General features: G+C 45.8%; 1 protein-coding gene across 3 annotated transcripts in view; it reads left to right on the top strand.

Annotated features, from left to right (window-relative positions):
• The window catches only part of ZNF512 (zinc finger protein 512), a 174347-nt gene that overhangs the window by 35031 nt on the left and 121419 nt on the right, over positions 1–17897 (top strand). For 2 of the 3 annotated variants that reach the window (XM_085613326.1, XM_085613324.1), the window contains exons 2-3: positions 1827–1885; positions 4904–5088. In XM_085613326.1, the coding sequence (XP_085469452.1) occupies positions 1827–1885; positions 4904–5088 (244 nt within the window). The remainder of the gene's footprint in view (positions 1–1826; positions 1886–4903; positions 5089–17897) is intronic. The other variant, XM_085613325.1, reaches the window with a different exon arrangement.

The following is a 17897-nucleotide window of genomic DNA, read 5'->3' as shown; positions in this document are numbered from 1 at the left end:
AAACAGAGGTTAATGTTCTTGAGAAGGTGGGCATTGCTTAATCCCGGAGAGGTGGCCCACTGGTAGTTTTAAATGCATGTCACAGAAAACATGATGAATGCATTAAACTCTCTTGCTTCAGTTCATAGTAACAAATCAACAGAACAAGCCAAATAACCCTATAACCCGGACAATACTATTGTAACAAAACAATGGTTCAATCTGGGGAAGGGGAAGAAAAGGAAACATAATTCAAACAACAAAGAAGTAAATGTTACAATTTTCTTTTCACACTAAAGACTGTAAGCACAAGTATAAATATATACAATAGTTAAGGTAGGCCACCAAGAAATGAACAAAAAACGCAAGAGAATATTTTTACTGCAAAGTAGTTTTAGACTTAGAAAACACTGTTGCACGTTTTAAAAGGATGAAGGGAGTCGTAACAGTGCAGTGTATATTTTATGCAAATAATTTGCAAAATGATATAGTATATACTTATGAAAACAATTTTCACAAGGACTGTTCTCCTATATGTACAAAAAATAGTTCGATGTTTGAGAGAAGGCAACAGTCAATACTAAACACAGTACATCTGATTGGTAGGCTGAACAGTCAAAATCGCAACAAAAAAAACTTAGGTAAAATTTCAGCCCCAAAGGTTAATTGACTAGCGCCAACATCGGGACAGGTTCTAAGACAATCACAAAAAGTAACCCACAATAGGATAATAGAAAGAAAAAGTAAACAAACCATCCAATTGAAAATGTAAGAAGAGAAGGCAAAAATCAAGTACGGTGGGCTTACCTATGAAAAGTCAAACTCATCCAGAGAAAACAGGGCTAATCAAAAGGAGGTCTGTAAAACGCTATTGTAGTAGTATTAAGAGTCGAAATGGAATAAAGCGCCTATATATCCAAATTAAATAAGCACATCTCAAAATTAAGAAAGAGTATTCCATATCAGTATTCAAAAAATTGGTGAAGGGCACAAATCAAAGGGATTAAATATCTGAGGCATTAATTGGCCTGTATGAGTGGGGGTGAAGTGTTCAGGCAAGGATGCAATTGATCCGCAATATTTGCAGGCTGTAGCATTTTGGAAAATAAACTCAGTCTAAAAGTAACTTAACGGATTGCAACACACAGAGACGCACACTGGAAGACATGGGCGGTGGGGATGAGAAGTCCTCTTCTACAAAACCAAAGAGAAACACCCGATAGTGTGGCGAGATCTCCAGAAAGGAAGTCCGGAACATGAAAGAAATGAAAAACAATTCTCCAAAAAAGCACATTGAGAACCCCTTACCGTGAAGGAAAATTAATAATATTAGGAAACTGAAAATACAAAATCAAACAGAGTAAATAAAAATGAATATAGTAAGACCATGCAAACAAAGATATGTACAATTAATGTAAATTGATATGCTTACAGGATAACGTATGGTACATTGCATGAAACATGAACAAAATGTAATTGGATATCATAAAGTACCCCTGTAATCCCGCAAATAATATTAAGCTAGTACAAGCTATGGAACCACGTTTAATTGGTATAAGTAAACAAACGCTACATGGTTTCCGCTCATACATTGATTTCAGTGTTAATCGAATCTAATCTGTCTATCCAGCGGTATTCAAGCATGAGAGTTGTCCTTTGTATGTTCATTGTGCATGAATTGGATATCACATGTTCAGGTGCTTGCCATCTAAGGTCTTGGTCAGAACGCCTAGTATCTAGAAAATGTTCAGCCTCTGGAGTATTTACAGTCCCACATTATATTCTGCTCTTATGCTGCAAAATTCTACTTACTACTTGCTTCATTCACCGTGTTTGTCTCTTCGCAGGGATCTTTAAGGAAGGATCGTAGAATTCCAATCAACAATGTTGATGAAAGCAATGGGAAGTAAGTGAAGAGATTGCTTGCCTAGAGTCTGCTTACTATTCCATTTCATACTCTTGCCTCTAGGCTCCATAAATCTGACCCTCTGTACACAAATCCCTATGTGGACAGACTGTGTAGAGATGAGGTTATGCAACATCGCTTTATTGAAAATGATGCTGTAAATCTAAGATATTTCTTCCAGCCAACTTTGCACCAGTCCGCTTTTCCTGCATAGGCTGGCATATTTGTATGAGTTAGTGGTGTAGGGAAGTGATTGTGGTGTGGTTGTGAGACCTCACCATGTAATAATGTCACAATCTTTAGCAAGACCAGTTAGGGTTCTTTAAAAAAAAAACATAGCTCAGTTCTGGGTAGATGTGGCATCTGCAGTCAGGCTTAATAAATTGCAAAGGTTTAAAGCATTAATAAAAACTGCTTATTAATGCGGTACTTATACTTACCGTACAATAGGTAAGTAAGAAATACAAGACAATAAAAATCCAACCGTGGTTTAGAAAAAATAGTGTATTTTTAACTTTAAACAGACACCAAAATGACAAAAATATATTGCGGAAAACCAGAGATACGTTTTTTCAAAAGTGAGTAAAAATACGTTACCTTAATCTTTAGATGCAATAAATCGTTGCAAGCAGTTTGTGGTCAACAGGCTAGAACACCTGTTAAAAAGAACTCTCTTGGACTAACCACAGCGTGTTGGGAGCGAGTCACAGGGAGCACTCTGGTCCAGTGAGACAGTTACCTGTCGCTTTCAGCTGTCTTAAGGTCCTCGGTGCACTTTTTTTCCCTTTTAATAAGGCCCTGTCCAGAAGTCGTGCTCATACTGGGGATGCATGAGGCTGAGATGCTGAAAAATGTATTTTCCTGTCGTCTCGGTCTCTGACGGTATAATGGAGAAGTCCAGTTCAGGTCCAGTTGCTACTTGTCATCTGGTCTCCCAGTTCCAGCGTAATTCAGCAGTTGCTTGTAGGTGGCTTTCTGTTTCTTCGTGTGCCACCAAAGTCCACTTTGATATCGGCCATGTGCTTGGGGACACCTTGGGCACATCGGGGCTCAATCTTCCAGCAGGCAGTTTACCGTCCAGCGGCAGGCAGCCATTCCTGGGCAGCTGGTCACTTCTTCCATCCTGGCACCAGTGGAGCACTTTTTCCAGGGTTACACAGCAGGCACAGGATCTTTGCGGATCCCTCTTGTGCAGTCGGTGCAGTTTTCTGGGCCCAGGGAGTAATAGGGCAGTTCTTTTTCTCCCTTCTTTCCAGTCCAGTAGGGATCTGAGGAGTGTATTGGGGATGACACTTTTATGTCATCTCTTGTTTGTGGGAGGGGAGTATTCATTAGTCAATGCTGTGATAGTTCCCACGAGGCAACCCATTCCACGTTACATCACTTCTTGGGGTTTGGCCACCGAACAATCCCAGGATACCCAGCTCTACCCTAAACCAAGATGGCGCAAGTCTTGTTCCCTTGTGAGGAGGCCTGGACACACCCCTGGGATGTACCCAACATAATGAGGCACTCCTTGTAGAAAACCAGTTCTACAACAGGTTTGCTCTCTGGAGGATATGTCAGCCTCTCTGCCTACACAAAGGAGCAGGCAGGCAAAGGTGTGCTCGCCACTTGCTTTACTGAGGGGTTGCCTCTTTGAAGCTGAGCCATCTGTGGCCACCACCAGGTAGGCATTCTGCTGTAGGATATCACACCTCCTCTCTCCAGCAATTCTCTTTGTTCCCTGTTCCTGGGAACGCTTCAGACTTCCTAGCAGAGGAACAGCGTGCTGTTGTAGGTGAAAACTGCTGCAGGTAGAAAGGAAAGGTTAACGGAGGTTCGGGCAACAAAGTGGTGACTTTCGCAAGTCACCTTTCAATTAAAACTTACTCTAGAGTCAGGCTCATTGTTTCAATTCATTTTAATACTTTGGAGTAATACCTTGGCTGGTCCCAAATGGAAGTTAGCACTTAGTGCGGTGACTTTGAAACTCCATGTTAGCCAATGGGACCACAGGCCTTGCTACAGTGAAAATAGCAGTTCTGTGTTTTTCACTGTCAGGGCATTTTAACCATGCCCTTCTTTTTAATATCAAGCACCCTGCCCCCAAGACCTTCCCTAGGGGCGGCTTATTAATATTAAAATGAATAGTTTTGACCTGTCAGAAGGTTTTTTTTGTGTGTCTATTTGGCATGTTTAAAGTGGCCTGAGTAGACTGCAGTGGCATTCTTAGGGCCACGTTTTCACCTTGTTAGTGTAGTGGTGTCACAAATAAGTGCAGTAGTCCACTAGTCTAGTGACATTTATTGTTTGTAGCCCTGGATGCCTCTTGTATCTTATACTAGAGACCTATAAGTAAGTTAACTGAGCCATTCAGGTACTAGACAATTGTACATATACTTTGGGGGTCAGAGCACCTGCTCCAGGGCAGCAGGGTCCAACGCACAAAAGTGTCGAAGGACCAGCAGCATTAAGTCAATCACTTGGGGTGATTATACAGAAATAGTTATTTTCCTACACAAGGTGAGAGAGGAAAAGAGTGTTCACATACATATATCCATGCACTCACCTATTTGTCCATCACCCCACCCACTTGACCCTTTCTTCCATTCACCCACTCACTCACTCACTCACTCACTCACTCACTCACTCACTCACTCACTCACTCAAATAAGTCCTGAAATGAAGTACCATTTTGAATTATAAAATAGACATTCCAGATGCCTTTGTTGATGCTTGTTGTTCAATCTATTGAGTTTTACATACAGGCACAAACAATAGTAAATACAGTAACTTGCAAGATGGATGTTTACTAGTGTATATCGTAATGTAATGTATTATTTTGGTGTCATTGCTTCTGCTGGTTTGAATACCTAATATTAGTTTTTAAGCCTTCACAGAAAAATAATGCAGGGTAGTACCTCGGCTGAGTGGTAATAAATACTCATTTATGTCACCTTCATTTAAGTTCATTGAAAGTTAGAAAGTTAAGTAGAAAGTATTGAGGTTCATGTCCTGTTTATATTGTCTTACGAGGGCCAGATTGTCTGATCGAAGCTTGCAGTCTGTGTACAACTTCGATGAGTCCCACAGCGATTCCTCCACATCTTCTAGGGACAAATGCAGCTCTGACCCCAATACAGCGATTGCCATCCGCCGGCCCACATACTGGCTGGAAATGAGGGGCATCAAATCCAGTGACGGCAGCCTTTCTGGAACAGGTACGCTGCTGCTTTTTGTCATTCTGGACTACTTGCAGGGGAATGTGCACCATGTCTGATTAACCATACTCTAGTCCCCCTGTGACAATGCTTTGTATGACATGCATTTTTTTGCTTATATGTTTAAGTATTATGTAGCATATATAACTAGATGATGAGAATAATGCAGTACGTCTTGAAGTATTCAAGAACTGTAAGGGGGGGATTCATGATCTCATCTGCATAGGAGTGAGGAAGGAAAGGTTAAGGTGACGAGTTCAGGGCAGCGTTTATCAGTTTTATTTGTTCTATTGAACTACAGGAATGGGAAGCAAGCCTGATTTCTAGAGATATTTAAAGGTTGTTTCCAATCACTCTCTGTCATAATATGTGCCTCATTTCCTGAGTTTCACACCCCGTCCCCCTGTCTGATTTAGCACTGGCTATACTGTTATAGTATTGTATCACTTAAATTTGCTTTGGACTCCTGTGGTTCCCCTCCGGAACGCATGGTTGGATAAAGTTCTTGGTTGTAGTTTTGCCCATGTGGGTTATGTTGGGTGGGGTCTGAAGACTTGTTCTAAATGTGGTGTGGAGACGCAGCTTGCAGAGTTATAAGAGAAGTAGGTGAATAGGCAAACCTGCCTTTATAGATATCTAATTTCATTTAGCAGTTTAGTGGTTATATGTATGGGACGAGCCAGTAAAGTTGTCCGAAATTTGAATTGGTTGCACATTATTCTTAATCTGGCTTGTATCGACTTCCATGTTCAGTGTCTGAACTGAGAAGGAGATTCCTCTCGGCATAGGCTAGTACCTTATAATCCGTTGAGTGAATCGTAACTGGTCGGATGTCCTGCGCTTTCTCAATTAAACATAGAAAAGGCTCTATATACAACGCAAAGAGAAGGGGGGAACACGGGCAGCCCTGACGGGTACCCCTTCCTACTAAGAATGGCTTAGAAACCAGCCCCGCAACTGAGACGGATTATAAGGTACTAGCCTATGCCGATGATATTGTAGTTCTGACCTCAGAGGTCTCGTCTGCCTTTACGGCTGTCAAAAGCATAGCAGATCAGTATGGAGCCTTCTCAGGTTACAAGCTCAATGCTGCTAAGACCCAAGTAATTCAATCTACAGCTATGGGTCCCTCTGATGCCCCAATAGTGCAGTCTGCAAAATATTTGGGTGTATATATTACAGCACATGTAGGCACCATCCCAGATTTAAACATTCTGCCTATAATTAACTCGGTAAAAACAATATTGGCAAGGCTGGATAATCTCCATCTCTCCCTTTATGGCAGATGCAACGTCCTCAAGATGCTGATTTTGCCTACATTTTTATATATTTTTAGAACAATACCCTTGGAGATGCCTCATTCCAGTTTAGCTTTGGCAGATAAGATTTGTAGCAGGTTTCTTTGGGGGTACAAGCAGCCCAGAAGGGCAGCTAAATGGATGCTCCAGTCGCGTTCACGTGGTGGTTGGGGGGTCCCTAGTTTGTTAGTTTATTTCTGGTCTTCAATGATTCAATACTTTGGGTTACCATTGTTGGGAGACGCCGCCGGCCCCTCTCTGGCCTGTAGGCCCTCAATTTTTGAAATTGGGCTGGGTGAAGATGTTAAACGAGTTCTGGTTCGGGTGATAGAACCAAGCTATTATAAAAGAACCAGGTTTAAGGTCATTTGGTCCATGTTTTCGGTATGGCGTAAGGTCCGTCGTAAATTTTTAGTTCCCAACATTAATTTCTATACACCCCTTTCTGCATCCCGGCTATTACCAGCAGTCTTTCAGGATCAAGTCACCCTTAATTGGTCAGCTTTAGGATTAACTGTGCTTGGCAACTTAGGGTATGAAGGGAGGCTGGCCTCTTGTGCACACCTTAAGGAGAGGTATCAGCTCAACACACCTGATTTATTTAAATATTTACAGCTCCGTAGTTTTATAGAAAAAAGCAAATTGGAGACTGAAGGACTATTCGCGAAGATAATGCTGATTGAACTTATTGCCAGGCGATCTAAAATAGGGGTAATCTATCGCCATTTACTAACAAAGCTTCCTGACGATATTTCTGCGTCCACATTAAAATTAGAAGCCAAATTTGGTGTAACAGGAATAGATATAGCCACCTCTTTGGAATTGGCCGGTAGGGTCCTCATTTCTGGCAGTCTACGATCTCAGTGCTACATGGCTCTATTTGACTTGTATTATACGCCAGCCAAGATATCTAAGTGGGCGGGCTGTGTGGGGCATAGTTGCCCAAGGTGTGGGTTAATGGCGGCCGACGATGTCCATATGTTCTTCGGATGTCATAAGCTGAAGCCTTTTTTGAAGGACGTAGAGCAGTTCCTCAAAGTCAATCTAGGCATCCCAGCTGTTCTCTCACCCGAGTTAGTTATCTGTGGGTATCAAAGCAATAGTGAGCATATACGGCCCCGTTACTCGTCAGCCTTCCTGTTAATAGCTATGGCAATGGTCCGTCTTTGTATCACCTCAGAGTGGATAAGTCCTGGGTCACCTACCTTCCTTGATTGGAGAAGGAGGATTCTAGCACTATATAACCTGGAGTCCGGTGTCTGGGCTAGGTGGGGTAGAGCCAGGCGTGGGTTTGGTAGAAAGATTTGGGCTCCACTTGAGGCATGGATAGGTTAATATCTATCCTACTTAGGCTAAGCAGTCAGGCACATAGTACTATTGTAAGATGTAATATAAACGCCCACTAATGTCGAATTATATTGTTATGATAAATGATGGAAGCATTCTTATTAACCTGTTCTTTTCTTTCTGTTCTATTGCTTATTAAGTGTCTGTGTCAAGATTATACATGCCTACAATTATCTTGTACTGTTTCATTTGCTCTTTCCTTCGTTTTTATTCTCCGTTGTAATCACAAGCACAAATAAAAAATAAAAAAATAAATAAAAAGAGAAGGAGATTCCTCTCACTGTAGATTTATTTGAAAGAAGGAATGGTCATGATAGTGGCAAACCAATATTTAAGAGCTCTAAATTTGTTGGTAGGGATAGCTTGTGTGCAAGAAAGAGGGGTGCCGGGCTGTGAACATAACAATGTGCCATGCACATTGCTTGACTGTGATATATCTGGGCACATGCAGCCAAGAAGCGAAGTGACTGAAGGGCTAGTGAAATGCAAGTCCTGAAAAGGTTTTGGCCAGGTGTTGGTAGGAGTTTCTTTTACCACAGGCTAGTACTTCAGACTTTCACATATTTAGTTTGAAGTGGGTAATTCACATCCAATGGTCATCTTCTAGAAGGCTTATGCCCACGAGACAAATTAAAATGCAGTATGAGGTTTTAGTATAATAAAGATGCCATTAGACTAATTGTATCAGTTGAGATTCACGAAGGTTATCAGCTGTTGTCGTATGCTTTAGTAGATGTTAAAGTGAAGTAGGGCGATGGTGGATCCTTGAGGAACTCCAGTACACCAGGGAAAGGCTCTAGAGCAGAAACAAAGAAGTGATAGCATGAAGCATATGCTAGAGAAGACAAAAACAATCCAGTGAAGCACAGGGCCTTGTACTCCAATTGTTTCAAGTCGCCAGTGCAGTGTCTGATGATGGACCATATCAAAGGCAGAGCAGAGGCCCAATATCTGTGCGCTGCTACTCGAGTTGTATCCACCTTAGTCTTGATGTCATTTCTCAGATTCCTGTTCTGTCCACAGCAAAATCCTGTTTGGATGCTTGCAAAATTACTCTTATCCTTGAATGTTGGAAATTGAGTGCAAGCAGCTCTTTCTGTAAAGTTGCCTTTCAGCGGAGCTTTAGAAATCGGATGTTATTTAGAAGAGAGAATAGGTAGGTGCGTATTTCTTTTTTAGAATCGATTTTCGTGATGTTGGTGACATCCTGTTCCATTATAGGGTAGAAGTAGACTAGTCTCTGTTGTAGAATGGATTGAAAGGTCATGGAATGATTTGAATTCAGTTGTATTTCTATGTTGTTTTTGACATCAAGATATTATGCTATGGCTTGACAGAGCAGCTGTCGCCATACAATTATGTGAGAATCACCGAGAGGGGAGCTTTGGCTCCGCCCATACGTTGGGAACCAGCAGTTTTTGTTTTAAAAAAACAAATTCACTTTTTATTAAACAATTGTGACGGTACAGTGGCAGGCCACAAAGCCACTCAGCAGTGACCTAGCAAGAGAGGGTATCTATACATGATTCACAACTTACATCGCAGTGAAGTACAGCACTAGACAGGAACATCATCAGTATCAATGGCATTCTTGAGCAATTACACTGAGGGAGAGGTACAAATTTCACCTCGGGATATATTCCACTTTGCCCATTTATGATCCCACTTTGCAGGACAACCTCTATGTTTAAACACATCCTTCTCCGCAATCATGGCCTTGTCCATATCATTGGCCCATTTTGAGTGTTTTGGTAAAATTCCGGTTCCCCATCCCTGGGCTATATTTCTTTTGGCCAGAGAAAATCCCAGAGACGCTTATGTGCGTTCTGTTTGAGTCAGGTCTGTGGCTTCCCATACATTCAATAAACAAAGCCGTGATACCGGCTCCTGCGGAGGGGCAAAAACCCACTGATTTACCACTGCAAGCTGGGAGGACCAGTAATATTGTTTCAGATCAGATAATGCAATCCCCCCGTCGTACCACCCGCTGGTGAGTTTGTGTGTCGCTATGCGTGGACATTTCCCGTCCCATAAGAGATTCCTGACCTCACCCTCCACACAGAAAAAGTAAGCGTCGGGGACTTTGTGAGGAGTGTTGTGTAATACGTATGGAAAACGAGGGAGAGCTAACATCTTATACAGTGCCGCTTTGCCTAGTATAGTGAGGGGCAATGTCCGCCAGTGAATTACATCTTTCCGGAATCTGGCCAGGGGGGGCTGGAGGTTAGTATTCTAGAAATGGGTCGGGACGAGTGTTCTATAAATACCAAGATAGTGAAAACCCTCAACCGCCACTGTAATAATAATGTCTTTAGGCATCTGTGGTACTGGACCCCGCAGCATGAACAAAACAGACTTTGCCCAGTTAATCGTGTACCCAGAATGGGCGCTGAAGAGTGCAAAAATGCGCAGGATTCGGTGTATCAAGGCCCTAGGGGCCGCCACGTATAACAAGATATCATCCGCATAGAGGGAGATTCTGTCCTCATGCTGATCTGTCCGCTTCAAGCCCCTAATCATAGGGTCACTCCTGACACAGGTTGCCAAAGGCTCCAACGGCTCCAGCAGTAGAGCAAAAACGAGGGGCGAAAGGGGGCAACTCCAGCAGTAGAACAAAAACGAGGGGTGAAAGGGGGCAACCTTGTCGCATCCCTCTCCCTAGGTGAAAACTACAGGAGGTATGCTGGTTTACGACCACCTGCGCTGTGGGATCCCTATACAACAGCCAAACCCACTTAATAACCCCAGTCATTCAAGGAGGGCAAATAGATAGAGCCATTCAATGGTATCGAATGCCATTTTTGCATCCAGTGATAATATTGCCGCATCCTCAAGGATGGTGTTGGTTCTCCCCAGCACTCTGTGCAAGCGCCGAAGGTTGGGGGCCGTGTAACGGCCAGGCATGAAGCTTGACTGGTCGGGGTGGACAAGTTTGCATATGATTGGAAGGAGGCGGTTGGCTAAAACCTTAGCCAGAATTTTAACCTCGGCAGTCAACAACGAGATGGGGCGGTAAGACTCGCATCTCGTGACCGTTTTGCCCGGTTTGTGTATGACGACAATAGAGGCTAGCATCATCTCTCTGGGTAGGGCACCTGAATTGTAGCTTTCTACATACATCACGTGTAAAGCGAGCGTTATCTTCAATGACACTAGCTTAAAAAATTCTATTGGGAGCCCATTGGGGCCCATCGCCTTGCCCGATTTAATGCCACTGATGGCAGTCGCGAGTTTCTCCTCGGTTAGGTCACGGTCTTCTGGTGTAAGGACCACCACCGGACTAGTGGCGAGAAGGTCTCGTGAGTCCTGCAGAGTGGTGTGAGTGGTAGAGGAGTATATAGAGGCGAAGTAGGAAGCGAAGGTCTCGGCGATGTGCTGCGGGTCTGTCACTAAGTCCCTGCGTCTGTCTCCATAAGGGGTACCCATCTCTGAGCCATCTCACGTCTCTCCAGCCATGCCAGCATCTTACCAGTAGATTCGCCTAATTTGTATATTCTGTGAGCAGTTGCCTTGTGTTTAGCCTTGGCTGCCTCCCCCGCTAATTGATGGTAATCTAGGCATTTAATACTCAGTGTATGGGCAAGTTGCTCATCGCCGTTCGTCGCCACCTCATACTTTAGGTCTCTTATCTCTTGTTCTAGGTTACTAATCTAGCCGTCTGTTCCTTCCTATGTCCCGCCATCAGTGAAATTGCCTGGCACTTAATTACTGCCCCAAAAGGCCCCCATAGTGTACTACTGGATTGAACTGTGTGTGTATTTTCGGTGAAGTAATGATCCACACCCTTGGTAAGAGCACTTCCGACCTGCGGGATCTTCAAACTCCATGGATTGATAGATCAAGTGAGGCGGCAGCGTTCCCGGCATTAAAGTCAGTTGAGTCCGAACCGGAGAATGGTCTGAGATACCGCAAGCTAGAGATTTAGCATCACTAAAGTTGGGGAGATCGTCAGTGTGCGTAAGCAGGTGGTCAATGCGGGACTGGCTACCATGAGCCCCAGAGTGAAAAGTAAAACTCCGAGTCAGGGGGTTAAAATGGCGCCAGAGGTCTACAAGGCCGAATGCCATGAGGAAATCCTTCAGGGGATGTGTCCTGTGGGTCAGGTCGAGAAGGTCGCCGGTCTATTCTGCCATCCAATGCAAGATTGAAATCACCTCCCAATACTAATGTGCCAACTGGAAGATTTAGTAATAGTTTGCCCAGGTCAGACAACTTGGACGCCTTAAGCGCTGAAGGGACATAAATTGAGATGATATTTAGGAGCTTCCCTTCCCACGTGCCCGCTAAGGCAGCGTACCGCCCCAGGTCATCGACCTAAGTGTTACGGATCATAAAGGGACACTGTTTACGGATTAGAATGCTCGCCTCTCTGGAGCTAGATGTAAAACCGGCATGTACCACTAACCTGTAGCCTCACCGGTCCAGTGCCTTACAACTATTTCCATGGAGATGGGTCTCCAGGAGCAGGGCGATTCAGTACAATTATTTAAACAACCCCCCTCTCACCCCAACGCCCACCCTGCCTCCCTGCACGACGGGCACAGAACCTCCTGCCACCCCAAACTTGCAGAGTGCCTTTTGCCCACCCTCAACAGTGTTAGGAGCGTGATCCAACCCCACTCCCTGGGGCATCGATTCGTGTGGATGCCCATTCCCCAAGCATTCGACCTCCTAGCATGTAGGTAAGACATATCACGTGATACTCATCATAGAACAAAGACAACGATGCCACCTTCACAGGAAGCAAGTACAATTGCAGAGCTGAACATTACAAGATCCATATCGTGCACGAGTTCTAATGAAGATGGGTTGATGACAGAACAATCTATGTCAAGCGAGTCCCAGGTCAACTAGTCATGTTAACCAAAGACCAGTCACACCCCTTTTCGAACCACCAATCTCTATCCTGCTGAATCCTGTGTCGCTGATTCACTGCCCGACTGTGACCCAGGCTGCTGGCTTGACCTGCCGTTATTACCATTTTCGCTGACGGGCTTACGATGACGCTTACCGACTGTTCGCCAGCCGTTGAGCCAGTCCCAAGCATCCTCAGGCCTAGTAAAGAACCATACTTTCCCTTCAGATTCCACTCGCAGCTCCACGGGGAACAGCATGGCGTATTTAATTTTCTGATCCTGCATTGCACGCTTCACGTCCAGGAAGCTACGACGTTGTTTCTGGACCTGTAGAGTAAAGTCTGGAAAGAAGGTAACTTTGCTATTGTCTATGGCCAATGGCGGGGCCGCTACGCCATCTGCAGTATGGCATCTCTGTTGCGAAAGTTAAAGACTCTAGCCAAGAGAGGTCGAGGCGGCGAACCAGGCTTGAGTCTTCTCCCCGGTGCGCTCGTTCAATCGAAAAATATTTGGATAGTCCCCCTGGCTGGAGGTGCTTGAGTATCAACTCCTTGACAAAGAGGTCCGCCGCCTGTCCTTCGGCCCGTTCCGGCACACCTAAAATGCGGATATTATTGCGCCGCATACAGCCTTCATAGTCGTCGAGTTGTAGCGCCATTGCATCCTGAGTAGTTTGGAGTTCAGCTACTTGGCTTGATCTTTGGTTGTGAGTTCGACAGCATTGATACGTTCAGTCATTTTCCTCATATCCACTCTTATCAAAGAAACTTCCGAGGCAACGGTATCAATGCGGCCTTCCAGGGAGGTGGGCACCGCCGTTCTAGCTGTTAAAATGTCATGTAGCGTGGGGTCTGGTTGATCTTCGCTGAGTTTGGGGTTAGATTGCGTCTCCCCCTGGCCTTTCTAAATGCGAATCTTTCTAGCGTTGCTTGAAGTGTGCCTTGACTGCTGCGGCCGCTTGTCATGGTGTAGTCGGTGGGTCGGGTGTATCGGAGAGGGGACCGGGTCGTACTAGCTGCTCACCGCCGCCTGCTTGTGAGACCAGCCCACATCGACCTGTCGGTTTCCGCCAGCAAGGCGCTATCGTTATTTCAGAAAGGCCCACTTCATTTGGGGAGGTGGGGGGGGGGGGAGCACAGGTACCTTGCAGGTAGCAACACCAGCTGTCAATGCTTAACTGTGCCTGAAATAATGACATGTGGTCAGACGAGCAATAGACTCCAGCTCCCCTACCCTCTCAGCGAGTTTATATGGCCACTGCTCACACGGTTGAGGCGCTGGAGGCCTGTTGAATCCAAGCGTAGCTTTTGCCCCCACCGACTGAAGTGCTGAATGTCCAGGGCCCCTTGGGCGTCACCCCCACACCACAGTCCTTAAATTAGTGCAGACTCCGGTCTGCACCGCGTTGTTGCGGCACCTCTCCCCAGCACCGCAGCTGCCCAAAATTGTGTTGAGGTCCACACCCAGGGCCTAGTCCCGAACAGAGGTACTTGGTGTGTTCCCAGTGGCGGAGTCGGGTACACCGCAGCAGCGATGCATAGTGCCTCGCTTTTCGGGGACCAGGGCGATTAAGGAGGCAGAATGTGCTGTGTTGGCGCGGGGCTTATGGGTCCCAGGTTATGTCTAGGAATGGGGGCGAGTCCAGACCGGCCTGCAGAACTGGATGGCAGAGTACGGAACTTCACAGCCGGCTCCAATGCTTCTGAGCCCGTGGCCTATATTACGGTGAAATGCGTGGACTGCCGCCGGCCCGTGGGACACTCTGGCAGTCGATCAGGTCATTGTTAGGGGCCGGCGGGAGGAGGGGCAGCGTACTCACCGGCAACACCATCGATGCTAGGGTTCTCAGCGCAGCCCCTCGGTCGCAGGCACGGACCTTGAGTCTTCTCCGCAGCTGCAGTGTAGATTGGGTGGACGCAGCCGGAGAGCGAGGTGGCACGCCCCACGCTTCCGGGCGCCGCAGCACAGCCCCGGTCACTTTCGGCTGCCTGGGCACCCCTGATCAGGGCAGTCTTCAGCCCAGCTGATGGGCACGCTATGGGGGCCAGGTGATCTCCGCCACAATCCATTTCATTCGGGGCAATCAATATTATTCAGGATTTATTGGGAGTTGCGCAAAGCTACCATGCGGCCATTTCCCACGGCTGTTGGCCAGGCCCTCAGCAGTTTTTGTTTTGATTGGGCAGATGTGTGCTTAACAAAATGCTTGCCCTCCAACCAGATGTTATCATTTTGTTTAGTTATCCAGCTGCCTGAGCTTTCTGGGGCCATACACAAGACATTGCAGTGCTATTAAAGTGTCTCCGATAAATATATATTTTAACTGTGTTTCATGTTTGTCTTTCTCTGGCAGCAGCACAGATGGGAGAAGGGCAGCCAAAAGGAATGTATTGTAGACCCAGCACCCTCCTCTTCCTTTATTACCTTTGGATTTCAGAGTGCAGATTTGTGTTTGTGTGAAGTATGGGATTCCCAGGGTTCCACTAATCTACATGGATTTTTAGGTCTGGTTTAGCAGTACAACAGTTGTATGAATTTCAGAGTAATACTGAGAGAGGGGCGTAAGCGCCATCCATATTTTGGTTGCCCTGACTGCAGGATTTGATTGGGCCATAGTTGTGTGCTTCAACTGAAAAGACTGCTTGTATGACACATTTTGCTTGTGGTAAACCTGATACCGCAGAACTGAATTGGTTATGATGGCACGCCAAAGATCATAGCTGCCAGCTTGATCTGTTTATGATGACATGCTATGATAAAGGCATTAAGCTTGACATATTTATTGTGAAAAGCATATGTTAAAGTCAATAGTCATTCAAGTGTTCATTGCCATTACTCTATATTAAAGCCTACTGATGGGTAATTTGTTACATGTGCTCTAAAAGATTACCATAATAAGCAATGGTTTTAGCATTGGTGTCCCACTCGGACACTTGTTTTTTACAGCAATGATTCTTTTTCGGCCCTGGTGAGGGCGTTTGTATATTATTATGCAAGCTGTATTTTTCGACATATTTATACTTTTAATACTGTATTTGAAGATGGTTTCCAGTTTATGTGCACTTGAATGAGCCAGTGTTGGATAAGGTATACAGCCAGTAGTAAAGGGTAAAGGCTATAACTTTTCATTGGGAAAAGTTAATCCACATGTGAGAGGTTTGATCTGTTTATTATGAAATGTTATAAAAAGTCAGTACGCCTAGCCTACTTATTGTGAAAGGCATGTGTTAAAGACAACAGGCCTTTATAGATAGTTTGTTATTGTCTAACCAGGGGTGTAGAAGATATGCACTACAATAATCCTTACTAGGCGCGATTTGGAGAGATAGTATTTTGCTTTAGGAACTGTAATTGTGTATACATTTGTACTTTTATGACTGTGCCGGATGGTGGCTGTTGGAAGCTGGAGTCCCCGTCCCGCACCACTGTCACCAAATGCGAGACCCGGGACTCCTCACTCAACGTTAGGCCAAATAAGGACACCGTTTGAGATAGCCCTGCTCACCCCCTTAGTAGCTTGGCACGAGCAGCCAGGCCTCTCTCCAAGGCACAATTGTACAGTATGTGCAACCACGTTCACAGCAACCCACTGGTGACACCACAAATGGACTCCACACGAGTTTGATAAAATGAGTATAAACTTTATTTAAAAAGATATACGATCAGACCACACGATACAAAAGCCAACATATAATAAAGGCTAATATTCGTTCCGGCTGCTTGGTAGGTTCAAATCTCAACCACCGCTTTCCAAATGCTATGCTGGTCGTAATGGTAGAATCACACACGTTGCAATGGACAAACAATAGTGCACTGCGTAACGATACAATCCTGTGCTTGGCAAAGGAGAAATAATACAATGCTTAACGATACACCCCGGTACCTCGCAATGGGAGAAATAATGCAATGCGTACCGCTACAATCACGTACTGCGCAATGAAGGAATAAGGCAATGCGTCCCACCCCAATCACGTACTTTGCAATGAAGAAATAAGGCAATGCGCACCGCTACAATCATGTACTTTGCAATTAAGGAATAATGCAATGTGTAGCTACAATCATGTACTTTGCAATGAAGGAATAATGCAATACGGGCACTACAATCCTGTACATTGCAATGTAGAAATATTGCAATGCGTAGCGCTACAATCGTGTACTTCGTGCAGAAATAATGTCAGGCATAATAAGACAGTCCGGCAGTTCATTAGCAGCAATATTGGCAATGTGTATTACGACAATCAGCCTTTTCGATAAGTTACTCCCCACACGTATTAACAATGACACAAAGTACAGCTTCTCACTCTGGCCCCAGTACTGCCACTCCTTTGGTCAGTACGTGCCCAATCTGAGCCGAAGCAAAGGCTCACGTCGCCAGAAGAAATGAGAGGCCGAGAGAGTGTCCTTCCGAGCCCGCACCCTGCCCAGGTAGTGATCCACGTTACCTGGGGGCACGACCCCACTCTCCTCTCCTCCTTCAGGGAACTGGGCCATCCGTGTAGAACTTTCTCAATGGGCCTCAGTGGCTCGGCCTGGCAGCTTTGCTCCTCCAGGGCTGCCGGTCTGGGCTGCGACTGTTAGGAAGGTCTCGGGCGGCCGCAGGGAACACGTACCCCACGCCTCTGAGATTACGTTACTCCGGGTGCACGTTCACCACAGCACCCTCCGGGTCTCCTCTGGCACGAAGCCACACACACAACGCTGATGGGACTTCACGTCGACCCTGAGTGCACGTTCACCAGGCACTCCTTTCTGCGGTCTCAGTTGGCACCAAAACCCGCACACCGCGCTGTAGAGACTCACTTTCTTTCGGTGCACACAATGATCAGCCAATCACCTCAACAGTCCCAGGTTGCACCAAAGCACGCACACTGCTTCACTGAGGCTTACTCCAACTCCGGTGCCCCGATATCCAGGCACTCTTCACCAATGCCTTCGGCCACACCCCGGCACGCTCACCGTGTCCGACCCTCACTTCACCTCCGATGCACACGCTGACCTGGTGCTCTTCACCAACGCCTGCGGTGCACCACGACACGCACCCAGCGCGTCGGAGACTCGCTTCACCTTCGATGCACACATTGACCAGGCGCTCTTCACCAACGCCTCCTGTGCACCACGACACGCACCCAGCGCATCCGAGTCTCACTTCTCCGTGTGTCCAAGATCACAGGGCACATCTTCCGAGGGTCTCAAGCTGCCACAAAACACGCCCACCGTGTCGCTTGAAACTTCTTCTCTGGAAACCTTTATGTTCCTGTGTTTCCAAAGAGGGAGCCACCTCACCTCGGGCCCTTGGGGTAACAAGACA

The sequence above is a fragment of the Triturus cristatus genome, chromosome 6 (assembly GCF_964204655.1).
Source record: "Triturus cristatus chromosome 6, aTriCri1.1, whole genome shotgun sequence".
Lineage (NCBI taxonomy): Eukaryota > Metazoa > Chordata > Amphibia > Caudata > Salamandridae > Triturus > Triturus cristatus.
This window is presented reverse-complemented; position numbering and strand designations above follow the sequence as displayed.